Consider the following 13,657-nt stretch of genomic DNA (forward strand, 5'->3'; position numbering starts at 1 on the left):
GGTCCTTTTGTTACTTAGGCGTGGAAAGTTAGGGTTTTCCTTTCAATTTAGTTCTAGGAAACCGGGGTGAAACAACCTTAGGTTCCCTGCCTCCAGACCCTATTTCCTGCCTCAGTTCTGCTACCAACTTGCTGTGTGACCTGGGGTAAGTCTTTTAACTTCTCTGGGCCTCATTTTCTTTGTCTGTAAATGAGCATAGCACCTTCCTTGTATATATTATGAAGTTATTTTAAGACTTAATGGAGTATTCAAAATACAAGATAATGTTACTGTATTTTCACAAATGTTGATCTTTTAGGAACTTAACAACAAACTTGTGCTCATCATGAATTTTTTTTTTTCATTTGGAGGAATATCTTTCCTTCATACCAGCTCTTCACATGGTAAACTGAAGACTACAGTTGTGTCTTGATATTGGTGGCTCACTTAGGCTGTTGATACTGATAGATCTTTAGGGCATTAGAGCCATAGAGGTTGACTCTGTGTCTAGGAGGCAGGTAGAGGAGGAGAGTGAGGACGTGGTGCACACAGAATGTCCTCCAGAGATGGACATACACCAACCCAGATGTCCAGGGGGATGGTGTGTAGGCTCATTAAGTAAGCTCAGATTTACTCTGATAGAAAGACTTTAAAAATATTCCATCAGAGATTTAGATCTTTGGACAGTCACTTTAGTAGTTTAAAGGGCAAATTTCAGGAAGGGAACAGTTTAATGCAGTCAAGACTTGTTTGCAAATGACCTGTAAGTGCACACTAGTCTTCCGAGAGCTTCCAGCCTTTCCTTGCTCAGTGAAAACATCTTTTCTACCTATTTCTCAGTTCAAAGTACATTTGGAATCACTGACTCAAAAACTTACCTGTTTAAATTTAGTCAGAGAGAACATAGCACTAGCTCAAATAGCACCATCAAGAGTATGTGCAGTTCATGTAGGGGCAAATAGGCTTTTTTGAGTGAGCCTGGAATATTGTCTGCCATTTAGGAAAGATCTCTATGACCTGATGCTGAATTTTTGGCTTATCATCACAACCAGCATTTTTGAGTAATTACTATGAGCTAGTCTTTGTTCTATGTGCTTTACACAAGTTAATTAATTATAGGTAGTAACACATTACTTTTTGGTATGATAACTTGAGTGATTATTGTTGGGAGCAGTGAAGATGAAAGTGGAATTTTGAGGTAGATTGAAAAATATTCACTTTAATATTCAATCTAATATTTTTCAATCTATTTTTCTAACTGTCCTCAAACCTGAAAGAATTTTAAAGTTCACAAAATATAACTATTTGTAAAATATTCTACAAAGATTGGACAGTTTTGAAATACTACCATTGCTGTGAGGCTAAATGCAGCAATGTGTATAAATGCCATGCCAAGGCTGTGGCCAAAGAAGTGGAGGCTGTGCTGCTGTTCTGCTTTTTTTTGTTGAAACACTGTTCAGAAAGAGGTGCTTTTCACCTGTCTTTTCAGAATTACCACTTTCCTATTTTTTTTTTTTTTGTCTGCTTTTGCTTGTTAAAATAGTCTGATTGAGTCAGATCACTGGTTAACTTTTGCCTTTTCTCTGTCATTGGAAGCAACATCACAAACTCATGGATGCTTCACAGAGGTTTTTCTTTAGGGATCTGGAGTTCCCAGTGAAGCAGAGGAGCCTAGCTAAGAAGTGCAGGAAGAATGATACTGGCCACTGTCCAGAAGTTTCTCTATGTTTCAGAGTTTCTGAGGGAGATGGTCTGTTCTCCTGTCAGTACCGCTTCAACCACACCCATGGCTCTAGCCTCACCTGCAGTTTTCGGACTGCTAAATCTTCGTCTGTAGCCAGCCTTCCCCCCAACCACATACCTGGTTCCTACTGGACCACTCCATGTGGTATTTCCTAGGTAACTGACACTATCACCCCAATCTCAGACTCAAACTCTCTAGTTGCCTTGTAGTATATGGCAGCAACATCTGCCCAGTGATCCAAACCGCGAGTGTGGTAGTCAGTCATTTTGGAATCTTCCTTTGCCCTTGCACCCCCCTCCCCCCACCGGCCCCCAGCCTGCAATAGTCTAATCAGTTATGTCATTTCCACCTTCCATAGTATTTGGTTGAACCGTTAAAAATTGCTGTTTTTGTAGGTCAGAAAATGGTCAAATATCTACAATTTCATATGGTTAAATCTACTCTCCCCACTCCCCCAAGAGCCACTGCCACTGCTCCAGCTCTGACTCCCTCATCCCTTGCCTGGACCATGGTAACTGACCCTAGCTGGACTCCTTTTCTCCTCTCATCAGTCCTCCACATTGCTGCTGTTTTCATCTTTGTGACATACAAATGTGTTGCTTTCCCGTCTAAAACCCTGCTTGTCCCTCCCGATTTTGACTGCCTGCCCCCAGCACGCACACACAAACACACACACACACACACCCTCTCCTTGTACCCTATGTCCCAGCCATATATGTGTATATATATTGTTTTTCTTTCTTTTTTTTTTTTTTTGAGACACAGTCTCTCTCACCCAGGCTGGAGTGCAGAGGTGTGATCTTGGCTCACCGCAACCTCTGCCTCCCGGGTTCAAGTGAGTCTCCTTCCCCAGCTTCCCAAGTAGCTGGGATTACAGGCAAGTGCCACCACACTCAGCTGATTTTTGTATTTTTAGTAGAGGTGAGGTTTCACTATGTCGGCCAGACTGGTCTCGAGTTCCTGACCTCTAAGTGATCTGCCTGCCTTGGCCTCCCAAAGTGCTGGGATTACAGGCATGAGCTACCATGCTGAGCCCCAGTTATACTTATTTCTGGCAATTCCTCAGATACACCATGTTATTCCACATCTATATTCATTTGCATATGGGGTTCTGTCTGGAACGTTCTTCTCTTTTTTGTCTTTCTTTCAAACTTCCACCTGGTATCACCACTTTGGTGAAACTCCTTTGAATCCCCTCAGATAAAGTTACTAATTCCCCAGTGTATCATGTATATTTTCTATTGCAGCACTTACAACTCTATATTGCAGTTACTTGTGTAAGCCTGTTTCCTTTACTAAACCCGTACCTGGAGATCAGGAAATGCTGTCTTAGTTTTATACTAATATCTAGCAAGCACTTGCATTACAGAGTCTCAGTACATGTTAAATGATTGCAAGTCTGTTATAGTAAGGACTCGTGGTTTATTTTTTAAACAGTTTTAAGAAATACCTTTCCTTAGGGGAAAGAGGGAAAGCAAGTGGCTTTTATTTATTTTTCATAATAAGGTGGCATAGTAGGATTTAGTTATAAGATAAGATGGAAGTTTTATCTTGGCTTTTTTCACCATCAGGATTTTGAGTAAGCCATAGGAATTTGCTGTGTCCCAGATCTCTGCACAATAGCTAGGAACCTGCTTAACAGGTAACCTGGTCATTGACACAGGGCCATGTCAAGCACCAAATGCTTTTGGAAGGGTCTTCAAAACAGCAAAGTGTTGGATAAGTTTAAAAGATTACTATGATAACAGTAAAACATTATTTGTGGCCCTGAAATAGCCTGTCAAGTTAGATTTGGATTTGTTTTGATCTCAAGCAGTTCACACATCACTGAGTAAATCTTGGCAAAGCAGAAGATCCTTAAACGGTTTTTTAAATCGAGCTTTGTCCACTTGGTAGCTGCCCTTCATTGGGTTTGATGGACACCAGGAGCAAGAATTAAGGGTAATCATTTTGAGAAGATACAGTTTAACAGGAGGTTCTAAATCCAGTATACTTGAGTTTTCTCTGCATGTCAGCGATTACAGTGATCAGTACTCCTGGAGGTGTCTGCTGGTCATACACTAGGGAGGTGCCCCTGCTGGCTGGCTGACGAGGAGTAGGGTAGATTCAGTACTTAAAGCCATTCTGTGATTAACACTGTAATTGCCTCCTGAATTTACTTGGCTAAACAGGTGGTTCTTAGGCTTCAGGAAAAACTACACTTGCTTTAAACATTTTTTTAATATAGTATCTTTAAATTCCCCAGCATTCCTCCATTTTGTAAAATTTCCTTTTTCTGATTTCAGAAGTGCCACATTGTAAAACTGAACATTAAAAAACAAAGAAAACAACCAACAAAAGGGCACAAGGACCCTTTTGGTAGTGAGGGGTGTGTTTATTGTCTAGATTGTGGTGATGGTTTCATGGGTATATGCGTATGTCCACACTTCAGATTATAGACATTAAATGCGTGCAGTTTTCTGTATAACGATTATATCTCAGTAAAGCTGTTTAAAAAACACTAAACATTAGAAGAACTCCAGTATGTGAAAGACGGAAAGGAGAAGAGATTCCCCTCAGTAACATTCCCCTGCCCCAAGGTTATTGCTGTGGAACAGCTGCCTGTGCAGCCTTGTGGACCTCACATAAGGACTTCTATACAGGAGGCACTATAGGTAAATTCTGAAAGCCAAATTTGGACCATACTATCACAAGCGATACCATTCACCTTTCAAACAGTGGACTTTCACCCAAGGTATTACAGATTTAAATGACCATTAAAATTTCCTGGCAGTTGTGTCTGGAAAGGTCTTTCTAGTGATGTCCATGGAGCTGTGACTGAATGGAAGTTCTGACCTCACTGGGACCTTCTAAAGCCTAAAATGGAGCCATGAGATGCATACAGGCACATTTATTCAGAGATTATTTAGACAGTTGTGTTCATCAGGTTTTTTTTTTTTTTTTTTTTGACAGGGACTCACTCTGTCACCCAGGCTGGAGTGCAGTGGTGCAATCTCAGCTCACTGTAGCCTCAACCTCCCCAGCTCCAGTGATCCTCCCACCTCAGCCTCCCTAGTAGCTAGGACTACAGGCGTGCACCATCACGCCTGGCTAGTTTTTGTATTTTTTGTACAGACACAGTCTTGCCATGTTGCCCAGGCTGGTCTCAAAGTCCTGAACTCAAGCAATCACCCACCTCAGCCTGCCAAAGTGTTGGGATTACAGACATAAGCCACTGCACCCAGCCCGTCAGTTTTTGATTGAGAGATGTCGTGGGAGCAAAGCAAAGATCCAAGGTTTAAGGTACTGGCAATGCAGAGAGGCTAGGCTGGGCCTCAGTGGGGCTGAGTTGGCCTGGAGAAAGGAAGAAAGAATTAGGCTTCTAGAAAAGAAGAGTGTGCTTATCAAGGAGACACTGGAAACAAAGCAGCTTGGCGCTGATGTTGATTGAAAAGTGTGGTTCTTAGCGTTTGGATGCTTTACTGGAGCGTTTGGATGCTTTAATGTCTAATTTTGTTGGTTAGTAAGAAATAAATGTAGAGTGTTAAGGTATCATAAGCAAAATAAATCATAAATAAACATTCAGTATCTTCGGTGTTTGAGGCAATCCAGATTGAAAAGCATTGAGGTGATTTGGGAAGGGCTATTATACCCTACTTTTCTCTTCCACCTGTTTCTGAATTTTGCCCTTAATATGAAAGACAGCAATACGTATAAATCTTTAAATGGACTTCTTTTTTTTTTTTTCCATAGTGTTCTTTCAGAGGACCAAGACAGTTACCTGTGTAATGTCACCTTGTTTAGGAAGGCAGTTGATGACTTCAGACACAAAGCCAGAGAAAACAAGTAAGATTATTGTTTTTTTGTTTATTTACTTTGTTAGATCAGCTGTATACAATGTGAACAATTTTGTTTTTTTTTCCCCAAATTTAGATTCATTGTTCGTGACTTCCAGTATAATGAAGAGGAGATGAAAGCAGATAAAGAAGAAATGAACAGGCTTTCCACTGATAAGAAAAAACAATTTGTATGTGTTTTTAATATTTAGTATTATCAGTACTAAGCAGAAGAAAAAGTGGTATTGCTTTCCTTTGATTTAAAAGAAAGTAAAAATCTGCTTTGGTTTTAAGACATTTGATTTTAGTTTTTTTTTTAATTGAATAATCAGAATGAATTTCCTCTAAAGCTTAACTGTTCTAGAGATAACTATTCTATTTCTAAGAAAGCTTTCTTCTAAAGCTTATGTCTATCTGAGATAGAATAGAATAGATAGAATAGTTATCCTAAAATACATACTTAAAAAGAAATTACTCCACCTAAATCCACATCAGATATTAATTTTAAATGCAGTATTCTGGTTAACGTCCTTGTAGGTGAAGGGTGATTTTAGTTAAGTAACGAAGTTCTTTTCAGTAAGACTTTTCACTTTCTTGAGGCAGATTTTTTCAATGCCTCAATCTTTTATTGAAGCAATTTGTATTTAAGCTGTTGGAGAATTGGTGTGTTCTAGGTGTAACGGGAAACGAGTGGAATTGTGAAAATCAAAGATGGTGTTAACTTTCTTGCCATCTTCAAGTGTGGGATTACTGTGAAGACTAAAAGCTTGTTTGGAAAGGGAAACATAATGAGTGAAAATGTGTTTCTCTTAATAATGTAAGAGGAAATTGAGGGAAATATTGAAAATTATTTCCAAGTACTTTATAAGCCATATCATCTCAACTAGGAGGAAACTCATTCTAACCAAGCAATGTCAAAATAACCAGCTTTTTAGGGCAAACCCAAAATCCTTTTAAAAAGTAGATATTTTGACTAAAGATTTTCACTTGTTTTGCTATCCTTTTGCTTAAATTAATTGTTTGGTACATCCAAATGAGCCTAATAATGTTATCCAAGGAAGTGTTAGCTGACTTGTTAATGTATGTCTTTTAAGTATGGAGAGAGGAGGTATTTGAAATCCGCTTAATCCTACTAAATATTTGAAGTTTAAAAAGAACTTACGCTATATAATTTAGAATGTAAAGAGGTTTTAGATGTCTAGACCAACTCCCTTTTTTACAAATGGGAAAACTAAGAGCTAGCGCTGTTAAATGACTTGCCTACATAGCTGTTTATCTTTGTTACTAAGAAGTTGTTTGTAAGTTGAATTTCATTTTACATGTATTAAATGTTTTAGAGTGTTGTGTTGTAAATTCAGATCTTTATATTTTGATTTTCAAACCTAAGGCATTTCTATATTTTGTACCAGTTTAACTAGTTTTATTAAAATATATACCTTTTTCTGTGTTAGTGAATTGGTTCAATGCATTTTAGTGTCTGTTGAGATCTCTCTGTAGTGGCAAACCTTTTAATCTAATTTAAGATAAGGTATCTGAGATAATGAGAATAATAGTGAAACATGTAGAAAGTGAATTACGCGACTTAATTCTTCTATAGATTCCTAATGGGTAGTCACTTAAAAAAAATTTGGTCTATCTAATTGCTATTTCTAAGACCAAATTTGTGGTAATTTTTTTTCTTTTTATAGGGACCACTTGTACGGTGGCTGAAAGTGAATTTTAGTGAAGCATTTATTGCATGGATTCACGTGAAAGCATTACGGGTTTTCGTTGAGTCTGTTTTAAGGTAAAGCAAGTTAATTGCCAAACTTGGAACTGAAGAGTTCATAGATTCCTTACATTGGACCTCTTTATTATAATACAGTCCAGCAATAGGAAATTGATTTGGAGAAACCAAAGGGCCAATCATGAGACAGAGATTGTCAGTATCATCATACGGCTTATAAAATGCATATTAGTCTTGTTCTTTAGCACCAGGCTTAGAAAAAGAGATTTATGCTGCCATACCCTCAGGTTCTTTTTCTTGTGTAGGTACTTAAAAGTAGATTAAATATTAACCAGTATTTGTTTAAAAGGAAGATCCTTCAGGTGTTTTATATGTCATTGGATACATAGTATGCTAATGACTTATTGAAATCATTTCATATTAACCTAAAGTATTTTAATATTTTGAGATATTTAAAAAATCATATTCTGGTCCAATGTATGGGTTGCTCATATTAGAAATAGTTTTAAAAAACCCAAGATTTGGCCAGGCGCAGTAACTCACGCCTGTAATCCCAGCACTTTGGGAGGCTGAGGCAGGCAGATCACGAGGTCAGATTGAGACCATCCTGGCTAACAGGGTGAAATCCTGTCTCTACTAAAAATATAAAAAAATTAGCCAAGCGTGGTGGCACGTGCCTGTAGTGCTGGCTACTTGGGAGACTGAGGCAGAGAATCACTTGAACCCAGGAGGTGGAGGTTGCAGTGAGCCGAGATTGTGCCACTGCACTGTTGCACCACTGCACTCCAGCCTGGGCAACAGAGCGAGACTCCGCCTGAAAAAACAAAACACAAAACAAAAAAACACCCCAAAACTTACATGTAACCATGCTCACTATTTTTAAATTTTTTCAAATTTTCAAAGAAGATGTGGGTAACCTCATGCTATTACCATAAAAGTATCTGCTGACCTTACTTCTTATATTTCCTGAGGATATTCATATATTACCTTAAAAACTGAATGGTAAGCAGGGCGTGGTGGCTCATGCCTGTAGTCCCAGCACTTTGGGAGGCCAAGGCGGGCAGATCACGAGGTCAAGAGATTGAGACCATGCTGGCCAACATGGTGAAACCCCGTCTCTACTAAAAATAGAAAAATCAGCTGGGCGTGGTGGTATGTGCCTGTAATCCCAGCTACTCAGGAGGCTGAGGCAGGAGAATGGCTTGAACCCAGGAGGCGGAGATTGCAGTGAGCCAGGATTGCACCACTGCACTCCAGCCTGGCAACAGTAAGAATCCGTCTCAAAAGAAAAAAAAAAATGAATGGTAATTGAAGTAATTCCTAGTAATTGGCGTAGAGATTTCTAGTGGACAGTGGGGACCAAAGGTTTGCGTTTCTGTTTATATTGAAGTTTTTTGTGTATATTAGTTTCAGTTTCTATATATATTAGTTGAACTTGTAAAGGTAAAGGGAGATATTCTCTCCCCGTTAACCATGATTAAAGAGTATGAGAATATTTGCTTTGAAAAGAAAATCTCTTTACATGTTTGCTTGTATTGCGTACTGTGTTTCTGCTTTTTTGTAAGGTATGGCTTGCCAGTGAACTTCCAAGCAATGCTACTTCAGCCCAATAAGAAAACTTTGAAGAAACTGAGAGAAGTATTACATGAATTGTATAAACATCTAGACAGCAGTGCAGCAGCTATTATTGATGTAAGTACTTATTAGCCCAGTAGAGTAAGAATTGAAGTGAATTTCAGAAAAAAAATGATTGAAAGAAGATAGACAGAAAAGGGAGAGTAAGTATGATACTTAATCATTTTTTATTACTTTGAGGTTCTCAATTTGTTATGTAAACATAGTAATTTACATTGTTTACCCTGTTTTATACTAATTATATCTGTGTTTTGCTTCTTGGCATTTCTACAAGCTAGTAATTATCTTGCTGTGTATCAGATGTTTATAGCTGCAGAAATACAGAAACCAGTGATACTAGTTATTTACAAAAACTATAAATTGCAGAGAGGAAGAAAATAAGCAGTTATTTTAATTTTATTTGGTAGAAGCGATAGAGTCAATAGATGAGTATTTTCAAGGTAGGTTCATTTTTCTAAAATGGCGTAGCTGGGCGTGGTGGGACATGCCGGTAGTCCCAGCAACTGAGGAGGCTGAGGCGGGAGGATCACTTGAGCCCAGGCCTTCGAGACCAACCTGGGTAACATAGCAAGACCCCATCTGAAAAAAGAAAAAGAAAAAAAGACCAAAAAATGTATATATGTGTTTATATCTTCTTTTAAACAAAACTGTTATTTTTTAAACAAAAGGAGATATAAACAGAGTTACTTGTGTTTTTTTGTTGTTGCTGTTTAAAATTGTAGTGGGCTGCTGGGCGTGGTGGCTCACGCCTGTAATCCCAGCACTTTGGGAGGCCGAGGCGGGGGGATCACCTTAAGTCAGGAGTTTGAGACTGGCCTGGCCAACATGGTGAAACCCCGTCTCTACTAGAAATACAATAATTAGCTGGGCGTGGCAGCGGTCACCTATAATCCCAGCTACTCGGGAGCCTGAGGCAGGAGAATCGCTTGAACCTGGGGGGGTGGTTGCAGTGAGCCAAGATTGCGCCACTGCACTCCAGCCTGGGTGACAGAGGGAGACTCCATCCCAAAAAAAAATTGTAGTGGGCTTTTACTTTATATTTTTGGTTTTAAATATCTTGCTGATTTTTTTTTTCTCTTTAAAAGTTTAGGGTAGATGGTAGCATCTCACATAGGCATTAATTAGAACTATGAAAAATCAGTTTTTCTTGATAGAAGGAAATGCGGGAAATGACTTGCTACACTTTTTTTTTTTTTTTTTTTTCGAGATGGAGTTTCGCTCTTTTGCCCATGCTGGAGTGAAGTGGCGTGATCTTGGCTCACTGCAGTCTCTGCCTCCTGGGTTCAGGCAGTTCTCCTGCCTTAGCCTCCCAAGTAGCTGGGATTATGCCTGGCTAATTTTTGTATTTTTAGTAGAGATGCGGTTTCACCATGTTGGCCAGGCTGGTCTTGAACTCCTGACCTCAGGTGATCCGCCCACCTCGGCCTCCCAAAGTGCTAAGATTACAGGCGTGAGCCACCTTGCCCCCGGCCAACTTGCTACACTTTCATGCAATTGTGGATAAAATGAGAGGTATAATTATTTGATACATAAATGTTCTAGCAGTAAATTCTTATAACATGCATGTATAATAAGTGTTATCCTTGCTTGTTTTTTGGCTCTGTTGCTCAGGCTAGAATGCAGTGGCATGGTTTTGGCTCACTGCAGCCTCAACCTCTATGCTCAAGTGATCCTCCCACCTCAGCCTTCCAAGTAGTTGGGACTATAGGCACGCAGTACCACTCCTGGTTAATGTTTTTATTTTTATTTTTTGTAGCGATAGAGTCTCTCTATGTTGCCCCGACTGGTCTTGAACTCCTGGGCTCAAGGCCTTGGCCTCTCAAAGTGCTGATATTACAGAATAAGTATTACTTATAAATCATACTTGCTTTATTTTTACTCCACATTTTGTAAGTCTTGTATCCCATCAACTCAGTATTCTAAGTCCAAGATTTAAAAAGTTAATTTTTACAGTATACATAAAAAAGGTTGGTGGGATCATGCTAAATACATATGCAGTCAGAATGCTTGAACCTGGCTTTACCACTCACTGTCTGTGTTTCCTAGGAGAAGTCAGTCTTTCAGAGATTGTTTTCTCATTTGCAAAATGGGAATAATGTCTAACTCAGATAAATTAGCCTTAAGTGCATACATTTAGCCCAGAGTAGATGTTCAATAAAAAGGTAAATGTTAATACTTGCTTTCTTTTTTTGAGTTCTGTAAATACAAAATTGAATAATTGTCTGTTTTTTCCATAGGCTCCTATGGATATTCCAGGTTTAAACCTGAGTCAACAAGAATACTACCCCTATGTGTACTACAAGATTGATTGCAACTTGCTGGAATTCAAGTGAAAATGGGCTCCTCCCCCGACAATCCTGTCCTTGTGTTTGTGTGTGCTAACAGAAATAAGTTGCAGTATGGTCGTACTTTTAACTCTAGTATCCTTTGCTTGCTTCTTACCCCCTTTCCTAGGTGAATTCTCCCACAGTGGTCTGTATCTCAACATTTTCTTTTTAAAGGAAAAAATATATATATATTGTTTCTTTTTATTGATCAGGTCTGTAAATGTGTACTAAAAAAATCAGAGTTTATTTATAAACAGAATAGTTTATTTAAAGAGAAGGTCTTTTCCTTATTGATATCATGGTATGCATTAATTCCATTTGTTACTATTGTGCACAAAAGCCCTGTTCACAGGGGAATGGTGTAAACATACTGTTTTGTTCACTGTATTTAGTAGACATAACTGTTGAATAGTTACTGAATCATGATGTAAAGAATATGTGACCATCTTCAGGTATGGGATTTCTGAATGTTTCAAATTTCAATCAATGAGCACTGTCAACACCCACAGGAGAGAATAAAATTACCTGTGCAAAGGTGTATTGTGGTGTGTGTAACTTAAGATTACAGTTCGGTTTGAGAGTTAAGTGATGTCATAGCTCACTTGCTATGCTACTTCCAGGATTTTGTTATATGCTGAGGTGTAACCATTTGTGTTGTCTGACTTTCGTATGATTTAATTGAGCCAAATTTGGGTCAGGACACAAATTTGAAAATGACTTTTCAGTATATGATGGGTATTTACATTTGAACACTAGAATTTTAGGTCTCTCAAATAATTAAGAATAGAGCCAGTTTTGAATAAGGTCTAGCAGAACTATGCAGCTTTAGTCATTTGTTTTGTCTAAGTCTGTATTTTATGTGTTGTCTTCTTAAGATCTATAATTTTGGCATTTATGTCATTTGTGACATAGTCTGAAAATAGAGACATTGTTGGCCTTTAAAATCTCAGAAATGAATGACTTAGTTTAGTGTCCTGAAAGAGCTTTTAAAAGAGGATTTTGTGGCAATGTTTCTCTTACTATGTACTCACAGGTTTGCAAATGGGAAAAAGAAGTTTACATTTCAGTTTAGGGGCATGTCTAAGCTATGCTATTCCCTTTAGAAAATTAGCCTCCAAAATCTTTTGTTTCAAAATATTATATTATTTCATAAATAATTTCAAGCAAATACAGACATCCACAATGTAGAACATGAGAGACCCCCTCCCTCAATTTCCACCTCCCAAGGGAAGTTTATGTATTTTTCTAGGCCCTTTTCTATGTCTTTACATCTCTCTCTCACACACACACACATGTACACACACACAGTTTATTTTTAATAAAATAGGATTATACTACACACATCCTGTCACCTGCTTTTTTGCTTAATAGTATATCTAAGAGAATCCTTTGTGTCAGTGAAGCTGGAGCTACCTCATTCTTTTAACTGGCTGCGTGGTGTTCCATTGAGTGTCTGTCATCATGTGTTTAGCCGAGTGGATGGATAGTCTGCTTGTTTTTAGTTTTTGCTCCTAACAAACACTGCTGCAGTCAGCATCCTTGCACAGATTTCTTTGTATACTTGTATTAGTATTTCTGTAAGATCCGAGAAGTGGAATTTGTAGGGTCATAGGTTTTGTACACTTAAGTTTTTGACACTCACTGCCAAGTCATTTGTCAGAATTCTAAACTAAAGACATGTTTGGAGTGTGGATTTATCTTCAGTTTTTCTTTGGACAAGAGGAAGCTGTGAAAGATTTTGCTATCAGAAAATTTTGGTTCTTTGTCTTTTGCACATGTTCTTTGAGTCTTAGTATCTGTAACATGGCGCTACTCTCTCTATCATAGCAGGGCATGTTTTGACATTAAATTGACTTTTAAGAAAAACATGTCACTAACCTGAAGCTCAGCCACGCAGTGACTTTTAAGGTTTTATTTAGACTTTACTGTTGTTCTCATGAGAGTAGGTACAGACTGCATAAGGTTTAGAATCCCAGCATATGTCTGAAACGACGGGACTTTAACTGTGATTTCCACCAGAGAAATTATAGCAGAGTGGCTGAGCACGTGCTCTGAGGCCAGGCCCCAGCTCTGCTGCTGACGAGCTGTGTGGTCCTGGGCAGAGTGGTCTCCGAGTTCCAGTCCCTCCTCTGTAAAATGGGCATGATTAGAGTGCCCACCGCATTAGGGATGTTGGGGTGAGTCAGTGTGACCCCAAGTGTGCAGAAAGTGCTGCGAGTGGTGCATGGTGAGAGGTTGATGCAGGTACTTAGCCCTTGGGGAACACATGTAGTTACTTTTCACTGTGTTAATTTGGGAAAATCCAGATCCACATCATTGTAGAGTCTGATGGTTAGAAGGAAGTCATTGTGTCTAACATAACAATAGAGCAGTTTGTGTCACTGAGCTCCAGTCTGTGCTGGATTATTGATATTGTTGGTGGCGGTCACCA

General features: G+C 38.8%; 1 protein-coding gene across 2 annotated transcripts in view; it reads left to right on the top strand.

Moving 5' to 3' along the window:
- ATP6V1C1 (ATPase H+ transporting V1 subunit C1) overlaps nt 1-11,764 on the top strand; it is a 48,440-nt gene extending 36,676 nt beyond the window's left edge. For both annotated transcript variants that reach the window (XM_004047400.5, XM_055348788.1), the window contains exons 9-13: nt 5,456-5,548; nt 5,636-5,729; nt 7,227-7,324; nt 8,830-8,956; nt 11,137-11,764. In XM_004047400.5, coding sequence (XP_004047448.1) covers nt 5,456-5,548; nt 5,636-5,729; nt 7,227-7,324; nt 8,830-8,956; nt 11,137-11,232 — 508 coding nt within the window. In that variant the 3' untranslated portion in view covers nt 11,233-11,764. The remainder of the gene's footprint in view (nt 1-5,455; nt 5,549-5,635; nt 5,730-7,226; nt 7,325-8,829; nt 8,957-11,136) is intronic.
- Nucleotides 11,765-13,657: the final 1,893 nt, after the last annotated feature.

The sequence above is a fragment of the Gorilla gorilla genome, chromosome 7 (assembly GCF_029281585.2).
Source record: "Gorilla gorilla gorilla isolate KB3781 chromosome 7, NHGRI_mGorGor1-v2.1_pri, whole genome shotgun sequence".
Classification (NCBI taxonomy): Eukaryota; Metazoa; Chordata; class Mammalia; order Primates; family Hominidae; genus Gorilla; species Gorilla gorilla.